The 22,484-nt window shown below is 55.9% G+C and overlaps 2 protein-coding genes across 5 annotated transcripts; both read left to right on the top strand.

Annotated features, from left to right (window-relative positions):
* The first annotated feature begins 633 nt into the window (after positions 1-633).
* On the top strand, positions 634-3,787 carry TMEM256 (transmembrane protein 256). Of its 2 annotated transcripts, none has more exons than XM_084806735.1 (4): positions 634-745; positions 1,244-1,281; positions 1,727-1,769; positions 3,223-3,787. In XM_084806735.1, exons 1-4 carry the CDS (start codon positions 658-660, stop codon positions 3,531-3,533), a joined length of 480 nt encoding a protein of 159 aa, XP_084662861.1. In that variant the 5' UTR covers positions 634-657; the 3' UTR covers positions 3,534-3,787. The 2 variants fall into 2 exon arrangements, with proteins under 2 accessions (XP_084662861.1, XP_084662862.1); XM_084806736.1 differs by having other exon boundaries at positions 1,689-1,769.
* A 1,794-nt stretch (positions 3,788-5,581) lies between these two features.
* On the top strand, positions 5,582-22,142 carry PLSCR3 (phospholipid scramblase 3). Of its 3 annotated transcripts, XM_084806734.1 has the most exons (8): positions 5,879-6,108; positions 10,233-10,338; positions 13,235-13,512; positions 15,272-15,314; positions 16,576-16,796; positions 17,687-17,848; positions 18,708-18,869; positions 19,293-22,142. In XM_084806734.1, exons 2-8 carry the CDS (start codon positions 10,326-10,328, stop codon positions 19,353-19,355), a joined length of 942 nt encoding a protein of 313 aa, XP_084662860.1. In that variant the 5' UTR covers positions 5,879-6,108; positions 10,233-10,325; the 3' UTR covers positions 19,356-22,142. The 3 variants fall into 3 exon arrangements, with proteins under 3 accessions (XP_084662859.1, XP_084662858.1, XP_084662860.1); XM_084806733.1 differs by lacking the exon at positions 10,233-10,338 and having other exon boundaries at positions 5,582-6,108; XM_084806732.1 differs by lacking the exons at positions 10,233-10,338; positions 19,293-22,142 and having other exon boundaries at positions 5,582-6,108; positions 18,708-19,004.
* The last annotated feature ends 342 nt before the right edge of the window (positions 22,143-22,484 follow it).

The following is a 22,484-nucleotide window of genomic DNA, read 5'->3' as shown; positions in this document are numbered from 1 at the left end:
GTTGACCCTGGCAACATTCTATCCGCCTTCTCCGACCCAGCTTTGCTGGCTCGGGGATGCTGGGAGTTGTAGTCCATGGCCGGGTTGACGGGCCATCCCGATCCCGTCCGATCTTCGGGCGCCGCGTCGGCCAGGCATTAAAACAGAGCTCGCCGCTCTCAAGAGGCTGCTTCGGAAGCGCCGGGCCGCGCGGCTGCCCGCCTCTGCCGCCCCCTGCCGGCCGCACGCGCGAGCCCGCACGGTCGTCGGGATGGCCGCGGGCGAGGCCCCTCGCGCGCGCCGGGGCTGCCTTCGCCTTCCGTTTGATTGGCTGCCGCGCGGCGGCCCCCTTCCCGAACGCAACCTATCAGCGGAAGACTGGGACTGGAGGCGCGGGGACGGAGCGAAGGGGGGATCTGCCTTCTGATTGGACGCCCCGCATCCCCAATCCTCAGCCCTGCACGTCGCGGGCGCCGCTCGCCATTCGTCGTCGTCCTTTCCGAACGCAGCCGATACGGCAGGAAGGGGCGCCCGCTGCGCCGGGGGAGGCGAAGAGCGCAGATTGGCCAAGACGCGCCGTGGGGGCGGAGGCTGCATGTTAAGGAGGCGCCGGGAGCGGCGATTGGCTAAGGCGCGCGCGAGCCGGAAGCGGCCGGGGCCCTTCGCGTCGGGCTGAGGATGGCCGTCGCTGCGGGGCTGTTGTTCCGACGGCTCGGGGCGCTGAGCGGAGCTGCGGCGGTGGGCGCGGCCGCTTACGGGGCGCACGGTGAGGGCGCCGGCGGGGCCAAGGAGGGCCAGCGGGGCCGCTGGGGGGAGGCGGCGGTGGCTTTGGGGCCGAAAGGATCTTGAGCCCCCGAACCCATTGACGGGCAGTCTCGGGGGCGCAGCTTCTCCCGTGCAGCTGGAGCAGGGCGTCGCCTCCGCGCGCGCTCCGTGTTCAGCTGCAAATGCTGCGGCCGGGGGCCTTCCTCGGTGCAGTGGGGGCTTCTCTGCGGGGGTCATCTGCCTGGGAAATGGGGCGAATGCCCAGCTGGCCTTGGAGGCCGCGGGAGAAGGACCGGGAAAAAGTGACCCCGTCCCAGCGCTAAACACCGGTGGCCAGTCCCGGTGGGTTGGGCCCGCGCCGCCTTGCCTCCCGCTCGGCCTCGCTGGAGGGGGGCCCGAGGCCGCCGCCTGATCGCCCTCCGCCAGCCCTGGCCGCTGGGGCGGGGTCGCGACCCGCCCCCGGAAAACTCGCTCAGTGCTGTTGCCTCTGCCCCCCCAGGTTTCCGCCGTAGCGACCGGGACGACTACTTGAAAGAGGTAACGTAGCCCCGCACCGCCGCGAACCCCCTCTTGCCCCCCGGCCCAGTTTTTGTGCCCAAGCAGCTTGGACCTGAAACGCTATTTGAGGTGGGGGTGGAGCGCAGCTGCAGGCTAGGACGCCTGGGTCCCGTCTGCTGATGAAGCGGACGGTCCACTTGGGTGGGAGAATCGCCATGCTTGGGTCCTCTAGGGGGCGTGCCGTTGGCCCTGCCGGCGGGGGATGATGGGTGTTGCAGCCCAACACATCTCCGGATCTTCACCAGGCTGCCCTGGAGAGGCCGGGGTCGATTCTGGGGCCCTCCGCATGCAAAGCTGGGGTGCTGCCGCAGAGCTGCAGCCCTCCCCCAGCCCTCTGGGTGTTGTCTTTTCTGTCTTCTGTGACGGTGTTGCCGCTTCTGTTGCAGCTCTACGAGACGGCCAATAAGTATCACTTCCTCCACAGCCTGGCGCTCTTGGCCGTGCCCCACTGCCGCTTCCCCGTGATGGTAGGTATGCGGGACCGAGATCCGGCCTTGGGAAGGGGACGACACGCCCGCTGGGCCGTCCACCTGCCCAGAGTCTGGGTCCCCTGCCCTGCACATCCACCCAGTTGATAAAAGGAAGACGTGGTGACTTGCTCCAGTATCCCAGCCTTGCCCAAGCTGGTGCCCTCCAGATGTGTTGGACTGCAACTCCCATCATTCCCATGCTGGCTGGGACTGATGAGGGTTGCAGCCCAACCCCTCTGGAGGAAAGCTGCTCTGGTTTCCCCCAAACCTGCTGCTCTCTCCCTCTTGTTTCCCATTGGCTCTGTTTTGGCTACAGTCCAGTTGGCATGCACCACCTGAATAAGCTATTAGCGGGAACCTGTGTCGCACAGGCAAAAGCAATGTGGTGCCTTCCAGATGTTTTGGATTCCAACTCCCATTATTCCTGACCATTGGTCATGCTGGCTCTGGCTGATGGGTGTTGCAGCAGAAAATATCTGGAGAGCACCAGGTTTCCTTTCCCTGGTATAGCACTTTTGAGTCTTCAGAGCACTTCATATGCATTATCTTGTTATAATCCTAACAATAACTCTAAGGAAGGTGAATATCCTGATCCATGCATTACAGATTGGGGGGGGCGGGTGGCAGCTAAGGGTGAGACTGACTCTCCTTTGGCCACCTAGTGAGCTCATGACAGGGTTGAGATTCTGGGCTACACTCACCACAGTTAACTGAGAGCAGAGCTGCTGCAGGCTTGCAAAGCGAGCATCTTCAGGTCTCTCGAGTAAGCGAGTCAAGCCAGATGTTGCCAGGGAAGGTAAAACAACACCCAACCTCTCAGCATCACCAGTTGCAGGAAGGGGTACTTCCTCCTGCCTTGCAGATATAATGAGCAGTTTCAGACACAACCCACCCCTGGTCCGCAAAGGCAGCTCTATTATATGCAGCCCAGTGTCCTGTTTCCAGTTGTGGCAGCCCGTGTTGCCCCAGAACGGGGTGGGGGACCTGCCCCCTCAGAGGGCCACCGTCCCTTGGGGATATGTGTTGAGGGCCACAGCCCAAAGTGGGCGGGGCACCCCACAGGTTCATGCACGCAGCACCGCCATCCCTCTTTCACACTCGCACAGCAACTTCCCGATGCAGATTGGGGGCCCAGTGCGGACAATTTGCTGCATTTTCATGCTGGCCGGGGAGGAAGAGGAGCCAGCACAGATGCCGAGGAGGGGCAGGGTTGTGGAAGAGAGGTCCTGGGAGCCAGGAGGGAACTCTCCAAGGGCTGCATCCAGCCTGCAGGCTGGAGTTTCCCCATCCCTACACTGGACGGAGGGAGGGAGGAAGGCGTGTCAGGGCGCCCATTTGTACCTGCTCGAAGGCTTCAAGTGGGAACTCTGCTTTGATGGAGAGGCTAGCTTTAGTTAATTCCCATAGCTTCTTCTAACTTTAATTAGCGTCCACCTTTTGTGTCTCACAGGCTGGGAGCATTCTGTCCGCGGGCATGGGCATGTTCTCTGGTGCCTTGTATTACCACGCAGTAACGGGAGACCCAACCTTCACCAAGGTGGCACCGTATGGTGGGACCCTCCTCATCCTCGGCTGGATTGCTATGGCCCCCTGACCCCCCTTCCTAAATCGCCATTTGGTCCTTATCTCCTCACACTGGGGGTGGCCAGGAGGGGCTCCCCTCCCCCTGTAACTTCTCTTAGGGCATCAGGAGGGGAACAACATTATAATGGAGAGAACCCTTCTTCAAGATGGCAGGGAGGGAGTGTTGATCAATACTGAGCCTGTCTTTAAGTCAATCTTTATTCCTTTCCCCTATAATCCTGTGCAGGACTTGAATTCCTGAAATGCTGAACCAGTTTCTTTTTTTAACCAAACACTTAACCAAAATACGATGGAGATGCATTTGTGAAGTGGGGAGGGTGTCGAATCATGTCGAATCAAGTGTGTTGGCCTTGCTCGATTTTATAAGCATAACTTTTACACCATGACTCTAATCAGTATTTACACTCATTTAATAAATGAATCTTATTTTACTACTTAAATTCACATAAACTTCTGTGAATAGGTGTTTTATGAAACTGGGGGCGGGGGGGGCAGATTGAGAGATAAAGGGGCATCCATCCATACGGACTCCTGTCCTGGGTCCAGCATGAAGCTAGGAGTTGGAGTAAATTATGGCCATGATCCTATATGTGCTTGCCTAAGACAAAGCCCTATCGAAAACAACTTGCCTGGGCTTGTACTGTCTGGGTTGAAGCTGTGCTCGCGTGAGCGTTGGCGAGAGAGAGGGGAGCTGCTCTGCTGGATGTTTCACATGCAAGTGTGCAAAGGGGAAGCACAAAACTCACGAGTAGTGCTCATCTCTCCCCCACCTTGTTGCAGTGACAAAGCGGGAGCGGTTTGTAAAACTGAAGTAACGTGTCATGGGATTAGCAAAACCAGTGGACCCTTGGCCAAAGAAATGCAGGCCTCTCTATTCATGTAATTATTCTGTCATTAATGTCAAAATATTTTGTACACAGCATTCCCATAAAAATGCACAGAGTGGTTGTAAAAATGTCACATCTGCCATAAAACAGCATAAAAACCAACAAGATGTTATGACAACCCAAAATGCTGCTGCAGAACTCCTATCTGAGCCATGGAAAAGGTTTCTCAAGCAGTGTTCCCCAACCGGGTGCCCTCTGGGTGTGTTGGACTGCAGTTCCCATCATTCCCAGCCAGCATGGCCGTTGGCCAACACAGCTGGAGGGCGGCCAGACTGGGGAAGACTGTTCTAAACAATATAAGGTAACCCAGTCCATATAATAAGATCTGTGGGAATAGGAACATGTTAATGAGGGCCCTAAAACCTGCTAGAAACTGCCTGACAAAACTCGGTAGGAAAAGAAATTTCATAACGTTTGGCGGCACCACCGAAAAGGCCACGTTTCAGCTACCTGCCCAGGGGAGTCCCCTGGCACTGAGGCTTCTGGAGATGAACCCATGACCCTTGTGGCAGCTCATGTGGGCAGAGGCACATCATCCCTGCCTAAGAAGGCAAAATGTCAGAATTTCTTTCAAGCATGGCGCTCTTTGTTCACGGAGGGCGTGCAGGTGGGCAGCCTCTTGGCACAAACATGGTCTTTCTCAAACAGTCTCCCCCAGCCTGGTGCTCTCCAGATGTCTGGGACTGCAACACCCATCATCCCTGTTGGCCATGCTGGCTAGAAAGAGCGGGAATTGCAGTCCAACACCTGGGGGGCACCGGGTTGGGGTGCACGTGCTGTCGTCGCCAAGTGCTGCCTACAAGGGATGCGCTCCCAGGTTTGTGCTATGGACTGTTGGGGGGGGGGGTATTTCCCACTCCTCTTCCCCTCCCCTTGCTCCAGGGGGCTTCTGCAACATGAGGGAATAAAGTTTTGCCAAGTTCCAGCTGCCTCAGAGGCTAAAAATAAATGGTGGTATTTTTAAACCTGGGGGGGAGAGGAGGAGGTTGGAGTGAAGTCGTTTTAGGACACCCACAGGTTGATGCGGGGGGGGGGAGTGGTTCCACTCTTAACTGTGGGGGCCCCAGGCCTACCTGGAAACCCTGCCGGAAGGCTGGGCAGCAAGGAGGGCCAGGGCGGGGGGTTCTTTTCAGTGGAGAGGGAGCGTGGGGTGGGGACGACCAGAAAGGCGCGTCCTTGTTTGCAGGATACAACTTGGATTTATTCGTGACACGCGGGGATGAGGTGGGTCGCAGAAGGCGGCACGCGCGGGTGGCTGTCCCGTGTGAGTCACCCAGCGGGTTGCACGGAAGGGCCCCTTAGAAACGGGCCTCAAGACTCGTGTCTGTAAAATATCCCCACGATAAGAGCTGGCCCAATCCACGTCAGGCTTTCTAGCCTCTTGTCTTCTCCCGACCTTGCCGGGCAGCGTCCCCACGTGCCGATGTTCGCCGGCGGTGTGGGGCGCGCGTCTCACTCCCCGCGAGCCCCGAGCGGGCCAGCGCGTGTTACCCCCCCCCCCCGACGTGTCCAGCCTGGAGCCCCCTCTAAGGGGGTGACCGGGACTATCAGCCCCTCCCCGAGCGGCTTCCTGCCCCTCCCCCTCCCCCTCCCCGAAGCAGAACAAAGAGCGGCAAGCCCGGACTCGTTGCGTTCACACGACCGGCGGTGGCGCCAGCAGCGGCGCCCTGTCTGCCGCCTTGCGCTTCGGGTGTGCGTCCGCCAGGCAAGCCTCGCCCCCGCCGCCTCCCGCGCGCCCGGCTGGGGGTGCTCCCCGGCTGCCCGCGGGGAGGGCCAGTGGGCGGCCCCTCGCCGCCGGCCCGCCTGCATCTCGCCTTCCTTTCTCTCCGCGGCTGAGGCTCCTCTGGCGGCGCCAGGGCGTGAAGGTAAGCGAGGCTGAGGGGGCGCGGGGGGCGGGCCAGAGATACCCAAGGAGTGGGAGGGGGCGAGGGTGAAGCCGGGGGGGGTTCGCCCCCCCGCTCTTTGGAAAGAAGCGGAGATCTCCGGGAAAGCTGGGCAGCCCTCTTCTCCACCCCCCGGCGGTCATCTTCCTGCGGGACTTTTTCTTCCTGGGGGGAGGGATCGGGAGGGGGGGGCGCTGGCGGCTCTCGGATGAATGAGCTGTGCTTGGAATAGATGGTAGATTTGCTCCAGGGTTCCTATCAGCCTTGGCCAACCTGGAGCCCTCCAGCTGTTTTGGACTTAAACTCCCATCAGCCCCAGGCAGCATGGCCAGGGTTTGGGAATGCTGGGAGTTGCAGTCCAACAATCCGGAGGGCGCTGGGTCGGGCAAGGGCCAGGCTTTTCCAGCTGGGTGCCGTCCAGATGTGTTGGACTACAACGCCCAGTACCCTCCATGCTGGCTTGTGAAACTATCTAGAGAAGTGTGTCTGTCTTCGCTCGTTTCGCAAATAACCCAAAGGGGGGGCTTCCTATCTTACCCCCCCATATGTAAATTTTTTTCTGCCAGGCTAAAGACAAAGTGTTGGTGAGCAATGGAGGGTGTAGCCCAGTTTGCTGGCTCGGGGGCTCCCTGCACACCCAGCCCCGGCGGGGTCCCAGACCAGCGGGCAGGCTCTCTGTGTGTGGGGAGCAGCCCGAAGACCCATCGGCTGGTTATGATTTTTTAAAATTGTTTTCTTAGCCGCACGGCATCGGAAGCTGGCCCCCTCCTCTGGCGCTCTGCTCTGTTTTTTCCTTTGTCCAGCCATCAGCCCTTTGCTTCTCTTCCTGCCTTTTCTTTTCGTTTCTTTTTTCAGCCCCTTTGAACCCAGCCTGACTTGCCTTACAGGGTTGCTGCTGTAACTGAAGGTTTGCAAGAAGGTAGTGTGTGTGTGGAGTCTTCTGAAGTCTCTAAAGCACAATAGAAATGCTGATTATTTATCATTCCTTTCTTCCTCTCCCTCCTTTTTGCAGTCATCCAGGCTTACTTATCCAACCCCTTCTCCCCCCCCCCGCCCCAATCTTCCTAATTCTGTGTGGCTTTCAGTTCATCCATCTATCTCTTATCATTAGTTATTCTGCCTGACAAAAGAGTTCTGTGAAACCCAGAAATCTGCATACTCCTCCAGCACCTTACATGCGCTGGCTGGGGGATGGTGGGAGTTGTAGTCCAACACATCAGGAGGGCACCAGGTTGGGGAAGGCTGGCATATTTACTATTGTTGATTCTTTGTATTTAGCACAGAGGGGAGGTCTCTGCCCTTGAGGAACTTACAGTCAAATAGTAAACCCCAGCTTCTCCTCTGTGCTGTGTTGATAGAGTTAAGGGGCACAAATATAATGCATGTATGAGGAATGTGGACAGAATAAAACAGGAGATGGGATACTGCAAGTTCATTAAAGCTGGGGGAAAGTGGAAGTGGGGGGGGGGCTAGGATGACTGGATTCTAGCCTGTGTGTGTATGTGTGTGTAAGGATCCTGGACTCCTGTGTTTTGCGAGAGAGGAAGTGTGGGGATCCTAAGAGTGAGAAAAGACCCTCTTAATGACATGTGAACTTTTCTTTTTGAACAATCTGTAGCATTGTTACAAACAAACAATAGATGAGAGACTGGAAAAAAGGTCTCTGCAGCCAGCTGCTTGGAGAGATGCCGGCCTCTCTCTTCCCACGCAGAGCCCAGCCCAGCCAGGGAGACACGCACACAGGCCCGGAGGCCATGGCATTTGGGGGCATGGGGGGGAGTCAGCTGGATTCCATGTGGCCTGGGGGCTGAAGGCCCCAGTGGGAGAAGGAAATCTGGGTCGTCGCTGCCAGCCACCACCAATCTCAATTCCTGAACGAAAAGGCTGGTCCCTCACGCCCCGCAATTGGAGAAGAGCGCTCCTCGCTGGGTGGTTGTTCCCTGCCAGCAGGGGGAGAAGAGCAGGGTTGTTCCCTGCCAACCTCCCCTGTTTTTACAGGGTGGCCACCATCATGTGGCTTTTCCTAAGAGCTGGGTTTTTTATTTTCATTTGAAAAGCCATTTATGTTGCAGAAGAAAGGCAAACTTTGTGTTTGTTTTGAAAAGCTAGACTTGTAAGGGGTTGGGAGGGGGGAAGCCTGGGAGCCAGGGGTCCAGGGCTGCCTGTGTGGGAGAGTGAGTTCTAATGGTTAGACCAAGGGAGGTGGTGTGAGGAGTCCTGGGTTTCCTGGGAAGGGAGAAAAGGCTAAAACCCAGGCAACCACAAACCAGGGAAGAGGCCTGCCAAGGAAGAGGGTGTGTGGTCAGTGTGTCTGGGGGTGCCTGTTATGCTGTGCAATTCTGTTTTGTTGTGCTCTCCTCTGCTTCCCCTTCGGTTAGGACTTGGCAATGCTGGCTCTGTAGATTTGAGGGGGGGATCCAGTTTCATGGATCATGTGTACTGCTTAGCCAGGAGAAGTGGGGGCCGTTTCTGAAACGTGCACTCTGGAATTGGCCCAGAGTGAGCATTAATGCAAGGAAGACCCACTAGTCTTCTAAACATGGTTCTGGTTGGACCTTGGGGGGGGGGGATTTGTGCATGTGTGTGTGTGGGGGATATGTGTGTTCGTGTGCACATTTTGGTGTGTGTGTTATACAAATCTGTGTGCAGCCAAGCGGTCTGGCCACTTCTGAAATGTATGTCTCCAGATTTTTCTTGGTATGTGCTTTTCCACCTTGTGCTCTGTGACTGCACGTGCATGTATCACTCTGTCCTGGTGCGTCTACTTTCAGTTCTGGGTGGGTTTGAGAAGCTATCTGCAGGTTTGTGTGTTCTGTTGAACCTGATTCAGGTTCTGCATGGTTGTGATGTTCTGTGAGTGTGTTCAGACTATGTGTGAGAGAGGGGCTGTAACTTTATTTAATTTCTCATGTTTAAGGTGGAAGTGTTTGAATGCGATTCATGTATGCTTGCTTTAAGCTCTCTGTAACTCCAGCATGTGAAAATATGATTCTCTGTGTGCTTTAAAGTTCTGCATGGATGCATGTGTGAATGCAATTCTAGGGTTGCCACATTTTCTGTGGCAGGGCTCCCATGTCTTTAAAAGTATCACAAAATCCTACCAATGACACATTCCCCATCTGCCTGAGTGAGGAAGGTTTCACCTGTTGGATTTCTCCTCATCCTTCAGTTCAAGCCTTACCAATCAAACAAATGAAAAAGAGATGGAAAGTGTGCTTGTTTTTCTATCTTTGGGTTCAGTGTGGGTTTCTGTTTTTTTCTGGGCAAATGCATTTTGATCTTGGTTTCCTGCTGACAGACCTCAAACTGCAGTGTAAAGAAACAGAAGGTGTGAAAGGTTTTGGTTCAGCACAGACTGGAGTGGAGGTGTGCCTGTGTTTGATCCTTGGAGGATTGCCTGGAGTGATGCTCTTGCACATCTGCCTTTTGTTTCAAAGTGCCATGTGCAGGAGAGCTTCCTGCTGGATTGTACCCATTGCCTTAAGAGTGTTATCTCTTTTTGTTGTTGCTGCTGCTTTTACAATCAAAATGTCTGTGAAAAATTGCAAATATTCAGTGTGAGTGTGTGTGTGCGTGCAAAGGAGGATGCATCTATTGTACAATCAGAGTTGAAAAGGGTGATACCAGTGTGGAGTAGTGGCAAGAGTGTGGTGCAGAGTCAGTGTGGTGTAGTGGCAAGAGTGTTGGACTAGGAGCTGGGAGATCCGGGTTCTAGTCCCCACTCGGCCATGGAAGCTCACTGGGTGACTTTGGGCCAGTCACAGACTCTCAGCCCAACCCACCTCACAGGGTTTTTGTTGTGAGGATAAAATGGAGAGGAGGAGGATAACGTAAGCCGCCTTGGGTTCCTTGCAAGAGGAAAAAAGGCAGGGTATAAATGCAATAAAATAAATAAATAAAATACCCTCCCCACTCTGGTACCCTGTTCAGGCCCTAAGATCTACTCCCTTTCTTGTCACAGGATCCATTGTCTCACACATTCTTCACCTCCGACCCCAAACTGATTCCAGATACCTTAATATTTTCCAGGCTGTTTGCTGTGCTTATCTGGAGGCCAATAAAACCTCTGAACCAAAAGTGAAACCATCCTCTTACCCCCTTTGCAGGGACCCGCAGATGGGAGGAGGTAGCTAGTGTGGATTGGAACAGCACAGGGACTGGGGTTTCCTCCACCCCCCTCTCCTGAAGACTGAGGCATCATGGCAGCACCAGGTATGACCTCAGCCTCTTACCACCACCCATCACTCACTGTTGTGCTTCCACATTAAGGAGGAAAGGAAAAAAGGGCGCATTATTTTTCTACTTGCTTGGCCATTTACACATACATTTGCGGGGGGGGGGCGGGGAGGAGGCATCCGATACATAACCATATTTAAATTCATTTCAACAGTGCAAAAGTTCCACCTGAAATCACACAAAATGGATTCATTCTATACAACCCAAGAGGACTCAGGGGTTCGTAGAGTGGGCCGGGTTTAACTGTGGAGCTTCAATAGGTGATTAAAGTTGCATGGCGCATTAAGACGCCACACCTTTTGCAGACATCTGGGCTTGCTGACGCTCAGCATTCGAAGGCGCAAGCCCATTGCATGCCTTTCCTAAGCCGGCCCCTCGGCACCCAGGAGATGGCAAAGGCAGCTTCTGACGGAGCAGGCTTCCCGCCCTGGTGGTTCTGTCTGGAAAGGCGAGTCATGGTCTTAATGAGAGGCATGCGCGGTGAAGGTTTATAGCAGCCTTCCCCAAGCTGGCCCTCTCCAGGTGTGTGGGACTGTAATACCTAGCTGGCTGGGCATGATGGGAGTTGCAGTCCCACACTTCTGGAGGGCGCCAGCTTGGGGAAGGCCAGTTTATAAAATTGTGAAGTGTGTGGGGAGAAATTGCTCTTCTAGGAATTGGGGGTCACCTGCTTAAGTCCTGGTGCATGGAAAGTTCATGGGCTGATGACGGAATGCCCATTTTAACGCAATGCCTAACTGATTGATGGGACTCCCACAAGATGTGGTGATGGGCCATCGGCTTAGATGACTTTAGAAGGGGGCCAGATGACTCCCTGGCTGTCTCTCGGTGGCCCCGTTCGCTGCATGGAACCTCCGTGTGTGGTGGCAGCCTACCCCATCTGCCAGCTGCTGGGAAGAAAGGGGAAGGCAGAGCGGCTGCCTCGGCCCCTTGCACGCCAGTTTCCCAGGGAGACCTCGGCCGGCGCGTCGTCGATCACTGTCTGCATGCTCTCGCTTCTTCCCCGTCCTCTTGCTTGTCGGCTTGTCTGTCGCGCTGGTGACACCTCTGTAATATTGATGTGACGCACCCAGCCCCTCCCTGGCCTGTGTTCGCCATCCATCATTTTGAGTCTTTGCCGTCTCGGGTGAGCCCACGTGTGTGGCTGTTTCTCTGCTCCGCTGAGCCTCCCGTTTCTCTCTCTTGGAATGTGAACGGCGGCAGTGGGTGTGGTGCTGGTGGGGAGGCGGATCAAAGAAGCTGGGGCTGGCGCCAAAGCCGGTCCCGGCCCGGCCAAACTGCCGGCCTGCCCCTCCCGCGGCACAGCTGGCAGGCAGCGGGGCGCGGAGGCCAAAGTGGCGTCGGGCCCTCGCTCAGCTCCCCTGGCATGTCTCTAGCTGACGCCATGTAGTGATGCTCCCCTGTGGGCAGGCAAGGCCCTTGGCGACGGGGCTCGACTGGAATGTGGCCAGGCCAGCTGGGGCACATGGCTTCTGAGTCACGTTCCCCACCCACCCTGTCTGTGGCTCAGTGCACTGGAGACACCGATGAGCAACCTTTTGCCCCGTCTGACTCTCCGCTTTGGGCAGGTGGCTGCATTTCCTTTGTTCTCCTCTCCCATTTCCCCTTCTCCTTTATTCTCCCACCCCCAGCACCTCTCGGCTTCCATTTGCCCCCACCCCGTCTTGACAACCTGTCCCTTTTTACCCCTTAATCGTCCTTGGCCCTTTTCGTCTCTTCTGAGCTCATCCCTCGGAGCAGTCTTCTCCAACCTGGTGTCCTCCAATTGTATTGGACTGGGGATGATGGGAGTTGGAATAACCCATCTGGAGGGCACCAGGTTGGGAAAGGCTGCCTCACACTCACTCCTCATTCTCCTGCCCTCTTGAACTAATGAAGTAAAGAAAAACGGGAGTACTCCTGAGCATGTGCAAAGAGCACCTTTCTTTTGTTCAGTAGCTTCAGTGGGTCTCAACCTAGCTGGGTCCAGGGAGGAGGGCTTCCTTTGGTCCAGGGGGTACATCCAGAGCCAGCTTGGACCCCGGCACCTTCGTTTTGGAAAATGAAGTGCTCTGTTTATCCCCCTCTCCCTTTCTAACACCCTGTGTTCTTTCACTGTCTTGTTCACTCATCATCCCCTGCAGTCCCGCTGTGCCCTCCCCCTGCCCCACATTTGGAGATGCGCCACCTCTGGGCTCCGTCCGTCTGCCATACCCAACAGCCCTTGTTGCGTGATCTGCCACGAATCCGCCCAGCCCTTTTTTCTTTTCTCTCTTAAAAAGACGTTGGCGCTCACGGGCCCCGTCTCTCCCTCCCTTTCCACTCCTCCTCTCTGGTTCCCACTGCAATTTCCCTTTCACTGCTTCTCAGCTGTAGTCACACCAGGACCTTCCTTCCTCTTCTCCTGCTTTCGCACTCACACCACTGTCTTCGGACGCCGCTGGGTGGCTTCTCCGTTCCTCCACACCTCCGTAGAGTGAGCCCCAAGTCCGCTCTCATGCGTCCTTTATCTCCTGTTTCAGCAGGTGCTGCTCCCATAGGGGAGACACAGGCCCTTTAAAGGCGGCATGTGTTACCTTGGGGGGGGGGCGGCGGCGGGGGCAGCAGGGAGACACTGTCTTTTAACACCTCCTTCTTTGGAAACTACAGCCCCTAGATTTCTCTGTGGGTGGGGGAAGTCTTGTGTTCTCTTTTTAAAGGCACAGGAACAATTTTTGGGATCTTGGGCACCTTCCCCAACCTGGCACCCTCCAGATGGGTGTAGTCCAACCCCCACAATTCTGGGGTTCTGGGAGTTGTAGTCCAATATCTGGAGGGCACCAGGCTGAGGAAGGCTGGTTTAGGGTGCATTTTTAACCATCCTCTTACTTTCTGCCTCGCTTTGCACCTCTAGGTTACCATGTTCCGCAGCCGGGCTATCCTGCTGTTTCTCCGCCCTACCCAGTGCCTCAACCACATGCTGCACCCTCAGCACCGAGCCCAGGGTTCAGCGTTTATCCACCCAGCAGCCCTGGGGCAGGGCAGATGATTCCGCCTCAGCCTCCCCCCCGGGGCTATCGAGAGCATGCCGCGACACACCACCACCACCAAGCTCCAGACCCCCATGCCGCCGTCACTCCCTACATGCCCGTGGCCACCAACCTCCCTCCTGGCTTGGAGTATCTTGCACAGGTAAGACCCCCTTTTGCTCAGAGGTTGAGCATTTAGAGGGTTCCAGGTTCACTCCCTGGCACTTCCAGTTTTATTTGGTTGTATTTGTTACATTTCTGTCCTGCAATTTCCCCTCTTGCAAGGAGCCCAAGGTGGTGCCCATGGCCCTCCTCCTCTCCATTTTATCATCACAACAATCCTCTGAGGTAGGCTAGGCTGAAGTTCCATGAATGACCAGTGAGCTTCATGGCCAGGTGAGGACTAGAACCCGGGTCTCCCAGTGAGACCCTGTTCTGCCAGTCAGAATAGACAGTACTGGGCTACCTGTGTAGGTATACCTGTGTACCTACTCTTATACAGAGTACACCCACTCGGTATAAGGCAGCTTCCTGCCCGCCGCCAGGTGAGCCTTGCAGCTCTGCAGTAGAGCCCTGCTTTACACGCAGAAGGTCCTGGGTTCGATTCATGGCAATTCCCGGTGGAGCTAGAAGAACTCCTGCCTGAAACGGTGGAGAGCTGTGCTGCCAGTCAATGTCGACAGTCGTGGGCTAGAGGGACGCCGGGCCTGAGGCGGTCTGAGGCAGCTCCCTCTGTTCCGACGTGGCTGAACTCTGCTGAGTTCGAAGGAAGCCCCAGTTTTGCCCCTGAGAAGTGGTTTCCTCTCCCTTCTGAGTGAAGGTTGCTGGTAGGATGGCCCTGTGCCCGTCCGTCCCATATTGGCACGCTGGACCACTGTGCCAGGTGAAGGGTTCTGCTCAAGGTTTTGTGTTAACATTGAAAGCCCTGGACAGTTTGGGACCATCGTCCCTTGAGTCCCTGCCCGGGTGTCGCAGTGCTCCAGAGGCGTGCGTCCGATGCTGCCCCACGCCCCTGACATTCGCCTTGAGAGACCAGGGAGACCTCTGAGGGTGGCAGGCATAGTCGTGACCCCACGTGCTGCAGAAATGCTTAGCCTTGAGAAGAGAAGGCTCAGGGGAGACAGGATAGCGCTCTTCAAGGACTTGAAAGGTTGTCCCAGAGAGGAAGGCCAGGATCTCTTCTGGATCATCCCAGAGTGCAGGACACGGAATCATGGTCTCAAGTGACAGGAAGCCAGATTCTGGCTGAACATCAGGTAGTCTCCTGTTAGAGCAAAACGACAATGGAACCAGTTACCTAGGGAGGCGGTGGGCTCTCCCACACTGGAGGCATTCAAGACGAGGCCGGACAGCCATCTGCCAGGGATGCTCTGACTTGGATTGCTGCCTTGAGCAGGGGGTTGGACTCGATGGCCTTGTAGGCCCCTTCCAGCCCTACCATTCTGTGATTCTATGAAATGGCTGGGGTGGGGAGGCCAGAACCAGATCTGTAGAATGGAGAACGTCATCTTGAGACCCAGCCTTCTCCCTGTTCTTTGATCGGCCTCTCCCAAGCTCACACCCTCCAGACATGTTGGACTACAGCTCCCATGGTCCCCAGCCAGCGTGGCTCGGGGACCATGGCAGTTGTAGTCCAACACCTCTGGTGGGCGTGAGCTTGGGGGAGGCTTTCCTAGATGTGCACTTTTGTCCACAGCCTGGATCCAGCTGTGTCCCTGACAGCGCAACTGCAGGGGCGCCCGGCCGCCAGCGCAAACCTGACGTTCAGCGCATTCTGCCCCTGAACTTTTTTCAGAGTTTGTTTTTTCCGGTGTGACCTTTTAGTTTATCTCAGTGCCATATAACGCATGTCTGGATTGATGTGGGGGGGGGGGTATTTGTAACGCAGGCCCCCTCCCTGATTTTGTGTTATTTCTCTTCAGGTTGACCAAATTTTGATACACCAGAAAGTGGAGCTGGTAGAAGGTAAGAAAGAGAGAGCGAACGATGTGCATGTGGAGCTTCACCCCCTCCCGGGGGGCTCTTCCCAGCTTCCAGCCTCCATTTCATATAGATGGACGAGTGTTGTTGATTTCTAAGAGCACATGCACCCAAACCTGGTTTCATTCTCCCTCTGGTGCAAATATTGCACTGCTGCTTTGGTCGCCTTGGTGGACGATCTGCTCCGGGACCTCAGCGGGGGCGCATCCCTGTTGTTTCTGCCACGCTCTCATGAGGGCTGGCACACCAGCGACACTGCCATCCTCCTAGGCAACCTGGCTGGGCGGCCCTGTCTTGCAGTGGCTCCGGTCCTCCTTGGAGGGCGATGTCAGAAGTGACTCCGGGGGACCCCTGTTGGCCTGTGGTGTTGCTCAGGGTGCCATCTTGCCCCTCATCCTATTTAGCAGAAATATGAAACTGCGGGGAGAGGTGGTCTGAAGTGTTGGGGGTTGGTGCTCCCAGTATGCTGGTGGCACCCAAGTCTGTCTCTCTTTCCCATCTACGTCCAAGGAAGCTGTTCTAGTTCTAAATCCGTGTCTGCTCTTGGTAATGGACCGGATGAGGGCAGACAAAGTGAAGCTTGATCCAGACAAGACGGAGGTGCTCTTGGTCAGTCGAAAGGCAGATCAAGGAATAGGGACTCGCCCGGTGCTGGCTGGGGCTGTGCTCCCCGTGAAGTGTCAGGCACACCATTTGGGTGGACTCTTGGGCTCAGCCCTGAACCTGGATGCCCAGGTCTTGGTGGTGGCCAGGAGTGGGGCTGCACGAGGGAGCCGACTGCGCCCATTCCTAGAGATGTCTGATCTGGCCACGGTCACACACTACATTTACATCCTGCCGCAGAAAGGCAGGATGTAAACGTAGCAAATAAATACTGGGAGACTTGGACATCATGTTCAGCAGTGGCAGCTCAGTCACTCATGAGGCGGTGGCTGTGATGCCAGTGGCATCCTCCAAGGCAGCCATATTTATTGTGATTGGGGCAGCTGGTCCTTGGAGACTGGAGAGGCTGTGAAGGCTGCCCGTTGGTAATGCTGAAAGGCAGCCACGACAGCTGAATAACCGTATCTGTGGTTGTAGATATGTGTGGTAAGTGGGGCAGCCACGACAGTTCGCCACAGAGACCGAAATGTCCATGGAGGTTGTTGCTGGTGCTGGTGGACAGGGCCTCCATCTGCCCTATTTGCTGGCAGGCCCTTGCATCACCATGCAGTCACCTTCAATCACCCTCCTCCTTTCTCCCCAGCTTTCATCGGCTTTGAGGGCAACAACAAGTATGACGTGCGCAACAGCCTGGGCCAGCACGTCTTCCATGCAGTGGAGCAGAACGACTGTTGCACACGCAACTGCTGTGGCTCCTTGCGCCGCTTCTCCCTGCGGCTGGATGACCCCACGGGGCGCGAAGTCCTGCGCATGGTGCGCCCCTTGAAGTGCGTCAGTTGCTGGTTCCCTTGCTGCCTTCAGGAGGTGAGGGGCCGGCCGTTCTGCCAGGCTGCATCCGGCCAAGCGGCCTTAACGCTGCCCACGAAATGTAGCACTCGACACCATTTCTAGAGGCCGGGGTGGGGAACCTCTTTCAGCCCGAGGGCCTGATTCAATTTCCGAGAAGCGCTCAGGGGCTGCATTCCAGTGGTGCGCGGGGCTGAATGCAGAAGGGGCTGAGTGAAATGCCAGCACATTATAGCTTAAAGGTGCGACCCCAGGCACGTTTAGACGGAAGGAAGTCCTACAACTCCCGGTGTTCCCCAGCCAGCATGGCTAGCTGGGGAATGCCGGGAGCTGTAGGACTTTTTTCTGTCTAATGACAGGATGTGTAGGATCACATGCTAAAGCTATACTTCTGCTCCAGCCCAGCTCCTTAAAGCCGCCTCCCACCCCACCTTAAGACCCACCGTATTCTTCCCATTGAGCCCTTCCTCTGCTCCCTTTCACTGGTCCCTTTAATCCCTTCTCTGCCCCCCTCTCGGCTAGCAACGCTGCTCCCCCTTGGCCGTGAGGCTTTCCCCAAACCTGCGGACTGATTGCACAAGCCTTTTTTTCCAATGCTGGTCTCAGTTACTGCTCTTGTTAAACAGACGTGACTGTGTTTCTGGACACGAGGGCCAGAAACTTAACGTTTTACAAGAAAAAATGTAATCTTGTTCACTGTGTGCGTGTGGGAAAAACACGCATGCTCCCTCCACCCCATGTTTCTGTCCTGCTTCGTTGGCTCTTCCCCTTCCGGCTGCTGACATACTGGGCGAGGGGAGCCTCTGTAACCTGCTGTGGTGGGCACCAGCAAAGCTGCCTCTGAGTGAACCGGCTGGGTGGGGGCACACCGCTGTTCACCTGCGCAACTCACTCTCCTCTCCCCACAGCTGGAAGTCCAGTGCCCCCCCGGCACCACCATCGGGTACGTGCAGCAGACGTGGCACCCCTTCACGCCCAAGTTCTCCATTCAGAATGTCGAGAAGGAGACGGTGCTGCGCGTTCTGGGGCCCTGCTTTGCCTGCAGCTGCGGTGGTGACGTCAACTTCGAGGTGTGGGCAGGCAGGCAGCGGGGTGGGGAACGTGAGCGGCAGGAAGTGGGGATGAGCGCGCTTGAGCCTTCCCTCCCAGAAGGCTTCTTTGCAGTGGTGGGGAGGTACATGTGGAAATGCAGGTGCTTATCACGACTGTCCCCATAGCAAACGCCCCCCCCCCCCCGAATCCAAAATTGCAGGCGGCTGCGTGGATCCAGATCAAGAAACCGGTGCTAGCTGTTTGAACAGCACCAGAAGCAGGTCTTTTGGAAAGTGAATGGGTCTTGGTGACCCCTTCAAGACCCAGCCATGCCAAAATGCTTTGCATTGCAACAGGGAGCAATATGTCCTGGGAAAGTGCATCCCTCCCCACCCCGGTGAGGATTGCAGCTCAGCTCAGGGGGAACAGGGAAGTGTGAGGGGGGGTGGCACAGGCACGCCAGCGCCCCCGCCACTAAAAAGTGCCGCTGCAGCATCCTTGTGAGCCCTGGCTCCACGACGCCACTGTTTCTTTGTCTGCCAAACAGTTACCTTTGGGGGGGAGGGCACTCTACACATTCTCAGACGCAGCCTTTCCTTAACAGCATTTTGTAAAAGCCAGAACGGTTCCCTTTCTGGAGAGTGGCTGTGTATTTAGGGCCTTTCCTTAAAACAGGAGGCGAGGGCTCTGCTCCTGTGCTGGATGGAGCCGGAAGTCACTTCCTGTGATGTGGTCACGAGGCGCCCGCCCGCGAGGGCAATTTCTGTGCCCAGGCAACGGGACTGTGGGGTGGCCCTTTATACGGCCCCTCCCTGTGTCTAGGAGCTTAGCCTGTGAAGACGCTGCTGTGCGGCAGGGCACCGACTGACAGCCACCTCCCCCCGCCTCTGTCTGCAGGTGAAGACGCGCGACGAGTCGCGGGGTGTTGGGCGGATCAGCAAGCAGTGGAGTGGCCTTCTCAGGGAAGTCTTCACTGATACAGACAACTTTGGGATCCAGTTCCCCATGGACCTTGACGTGAAGATCAAGGCGGTGCTGCTGGGAGCTTGTTTCCTCATCGTGAGTTTTGGCTCCACAAAGAGCACCTCTCAGCACAGAGGAGGCTGTCTGAAATTTACGTTAGAAGAAAGAGAGGTTTTTGGCAAAGGAATGTGGGGAATATAATTATATTTATTATTTATTTATTACATTTCTATACGGCCCCATAGCTGAAGCTCTCTGGGTGGTTCATGAAGGTTAGGTGTTGCCTTCTCTAACCTAGTTGGACTACAACTCCCACAATCCTCAGCCACCTGGTTGAGAATTGTGGGAGTTGTAGTCCAACACATCTGGAGGGTGCCAGGTTCTACAGGCTGATGTAGAACATGCTTGAATTATTTTGGAATTGCACAAACGTTGCTTCAGATCCAGCAACTCGTCTCTCTTGAGGAGACGGCCCAGTGCCTTCATGTGTAACGCTTTTTCCCCTCTCTTTACCTGCAGGATTTCATGTTTTTCGAAAAGACAGGAGAAGTTGGACAGAGGAGTTCAGTGATCACGAGCTAGAAGCATCTCAAATCCAGGTTTCCCCCTGTCCCTGAGGGACCCTTTCCCAGTTCTGGCGAGAAGGGTTGTGAGCAGGGTGGGTGGGTGTAAAAAAACAAGAGGCTGACAAAGTAATGTTAGTGTTAGTCCGACATAGAGTAAACCGATTGAAATGAATGGGGCGTATGCGAGTTGTGACTGACTAAAGTCTCATTCATTTCAATGGGTCTACTCTACGTAGAACTAATGTTGGATGCTACACCCTTCTGGTCTTTCCTGCATGTGGATTCAAACCAGGATTTCCAGCGCAGCAGCCTTCTCCCAAATACGCCTGCTCTGCAGCTCCTCATCTGTCGCCCCTGGCCAGCGGGGGCCGTGGCCGCCCCCAGCTCTCCATAACTGTTTGAGGAAGTGCGGGGAGGCTCTGGGGTCCAAGGAGCTTGATTTTGTGGCAGGAGGCGCGCCTGGCACTTCTGTGGGGCTTTCTCCTGCACAGGTGCCATTGGGCCGGGCCCTAAGCATCAGACTGGCTTCTCTCCTCTTCTGCTCCTTTCAGTGGTGCCTCGTGTGTCTCGTTCCCACGCCTGCCAGCGCTGCCGCTGCCGCCTCCCTGGCAGGCCACGGGCCACCCGCTCCCTGTGGGGCTGGAGCCGCCCAGGGCGAGTGTGGGCCGCCGCTGCACTGCAGCGTTTGCACAAGTCCATCTTGCACATTCTGAGCAGTGGATCCACCTGCAGGGAAGACGTTTCGGGGAAGACTGTGTGTGGAATGTGCACCTGGGGGGCTGTTGCAGGAGCTGGATTGGGACCAAGGCCTGCGCTGTGCCCGCTTCCGTCTCTGGCCAACATTATGAGTAGCCTTGCCCCACCGTGGGCTATAGCACTGCGCCTCCCATAATCTCTGGTCATTGGCCATGCTGGCTGGGGCAGAGGGGAGTTGTAGTCCAGAACAACTGGAGGGTGCCAAATTGGGGAAGCCTGCCTTGAGGGGAGGTGGCGGCAGCAGGCGGAAGTCCCCCTAAACGCACACATGTGTGAGTGTGAAGGAGCAGTCTGCCCTTCAGCAGGAGCGTGCAGTAGTGTTTCTGCCTGCAGGGTGTGTGTGTGTGTGTGTGTGTGTGTGTGTCTGTGTGTGTGAGGGAGAGAGAGAGAGAAAGGGAGGGGGGGGAGTGTGCCTGAGCGTGAGATCTTGGTAGCCCTGACAATGCTACAGGCGCTCAAGACGGAGGCGGTGAGGTGGCCCGGCCAGAGTTCTAAAGATTTCAAGCCCGCTAGGCCTTCATGGATCAGACTGAAGTCTCAAGCTGGCGCAGAAGAGGGACGCATTTCGTTAGGGCCCATGCAGGCCTGGTGGACCAGACTTCAGGTTGCTGCCAAAGGGAGTGAACGGCGGGTGGGAAGGATTGCGGTGCCCCCCCCGAATATGAAACTTGGCAGTGCAGCATGGCTGCGCCCTGAGTTTTACGCAGTGCTTCCCAAGGCAGAGGGGGCACGAGGGAGGAAGCCGAAGGCCGGCGTCATAAAGACATGCTGCAAGCAGATAATAAAGAGCCTCCTTGGCAGAGGGAGCGGGGACTGTGAATTGGACGCCAGTTCAGCAGCGCTGTGCCTGTGTGCGTGTGTGAGAGAGTGTGCAAGAGAGCGCGAGAGCACAGAGGTGTGGTGTGATGAGCAGAACGAGCGGCGGTGACGCAAACCTTGTGTGTGGGTGTGGGAGGGAGGGAGGGAGGGAGGGAGGGAGCTGGGCGACTTGCATGCTGCTCTGCCTCCTGCCCCCGTGTAGGGTTCCACTGCCCCAACTGGGGGCTCCCCCCTTTCGATATCGCCTTCCACCTGCAACTCCGATGTCTCACTGCTCCATAGCGAGCTGCACTGGCTATCAATGCCACTTTGCCTTAACCACTAAAGCTGGGAACAGCCCCTCTTCTGTGTACTTTTGGGGGGATCCCCCCGTCATGTCAAGCCTGCAAGGTGCGTTTGCAGCACAGCAGTCCCTTCCCTGCCCCAGCCCCTCTACGCCAAGGAAACCAAAGGGTTGTTTAGTGTTGTTGTTTGTGCTCTGTGTATTTTATATATTTAAATGTTTATACCTAATAATGTCCTGCAAAGGGCAGGTTGGGGGAAGAGAGAAGATGGGTGAGTAGGGAAATGTGTCGTTTAGAGCAGCCTTTCCCAACCTGGACCTCTCCAGATGTGTTGGACTACACCTCTGAGGTGCCAGCTGGGGGATTCTGGGAGCTGTAGTCCAACACAGCTGGAGAGGGCCAGGTTGAGGAGGACTGGTTTAGAGTCTCTTTCCCACCACCCCACGCAGAATTAAGACAAAACGGTGGAGAGTAGGTCCTTTGAAAAGAAGCGAGATGAAAGACTTTAAGGTTAGCGGGATGAAAACAGCTGCCTCGGATAAAGAATTGACGGCTGGTCCAGGCAGAAAACAGCTGCCTCAGATAAAGAATTGACGGCTGGTCCAGGCAGATTGAAACATGGTGAAAGATCACCGACAAGCGATGAGACGGTGGCAGGCGGAGGAGGCAGCCAACGCTGTGAGGGAGTGAGAGCGAGAGCTGTTTGCTTTGAAGAGGTCAGGTGCGGCTGAAGGAACATCGGCCAATGGAAGGCGCGATGAGCTTTGTCCCGCTTGAATATCTGTCTTATTAACTTGACACGGTTCATGGAGCTGGTGGACAATAAGACTCCCCGGACGTGGAAGGAGGCGTTCCTTCGGGAGCGGCAAGAGATTGGTGTCCCTCGTTTGCTGACGGTTCTGTTCCTCCACAGCAAGCCAAAGAATAAATGTACGTAGAGTCTTGTTCTCTTCTCAAGCACTTTTGACTCCTCTGCATCCTGTACTTCCTTCTGTCACCCTGAGCTCCCCCAAGGTATCATATTCCCCAGTAAGGGCCAAATTCAAGCAGAGTAGCATGATTAAAACTAGGAACCCAAAACACAATGAGGAGAATATAGTGAATGGAGGGTGGCAGAAGGATTGGGCCCCACACCAGCCATACCTGGCTGGGGGATTCTGGGAGTTACAGTCCAACACCTCTGGAGGGAACCAGGTTGAGGAGGGTTGGCCTATGCAAACTCATTTCGGTCTGTGTGTGACCTCCAAACAGCACGTACAAACATTTCTTAAAATGTTGAACACACA

This window comes from Heloderma suspectum, chromosome 6, assembly GCF_057233095.1.
Source record: "Heloderma suspectum isolate Gila_16-S chromosome 6, 16-S_ref, whole genome shotgun sequence".
Classification (NCBI taxonomy): Eukaryota; Metazoa; Chordata; class Lepidosauria; order Squamata; family Helodermatidae; genus Heloderma; species Heloderma suspectum.
This window is presented reverse-complemented; position numbering and strand designations above follow the sequence as displayed.

Bases quoted from the DNA above. Each gene is read 5' to 3' on its own strand.
- PLSCR3 (XM_084806732.1), top strand. From the start codon at position 5,667: ATGTTCGCCGGCGGTGTGGGGCGCGCGTCTCACTCCCCGCGAGCCCCG. The intron at 13,513-15,271 runs GTAAGACCCCCT...ATTTCTCTTCAG, and splicing joins GCTTGGAGTATCTTGCACAG to GTTGACCAAATTTTGATACA. The intron at 15,315-16,575 runs GTAAGAAAGAGA...CTTTCTCCCCAG, and splicing joins GAAAGTGGAGCTGGTAGAAG to CTTTCATCGGCTTTGAGGGC.
- TMEM256 (XM_084806735.1), top strand. From the start codon at position 658: ATGGCCGTCGCTGCGGGGCTGTTGTTCCGACGGCTCGGGGCGCTGAGC. The intron at 746-1,243 runs GTGAGGGCGCCG...CTGCCCCCCCAG, and splicing joins GGCCGCTTACGGGGCGCACG to GTTTCCGCCGTAGCGACCGG. The intron at 1,282-1,726 runs GTAACGTAGCCC...CTTCCTCCACAG, and splicing joins GGGACGACTACTTGAAAGAG to CCTGGCGCTCTTGGCCGTGC.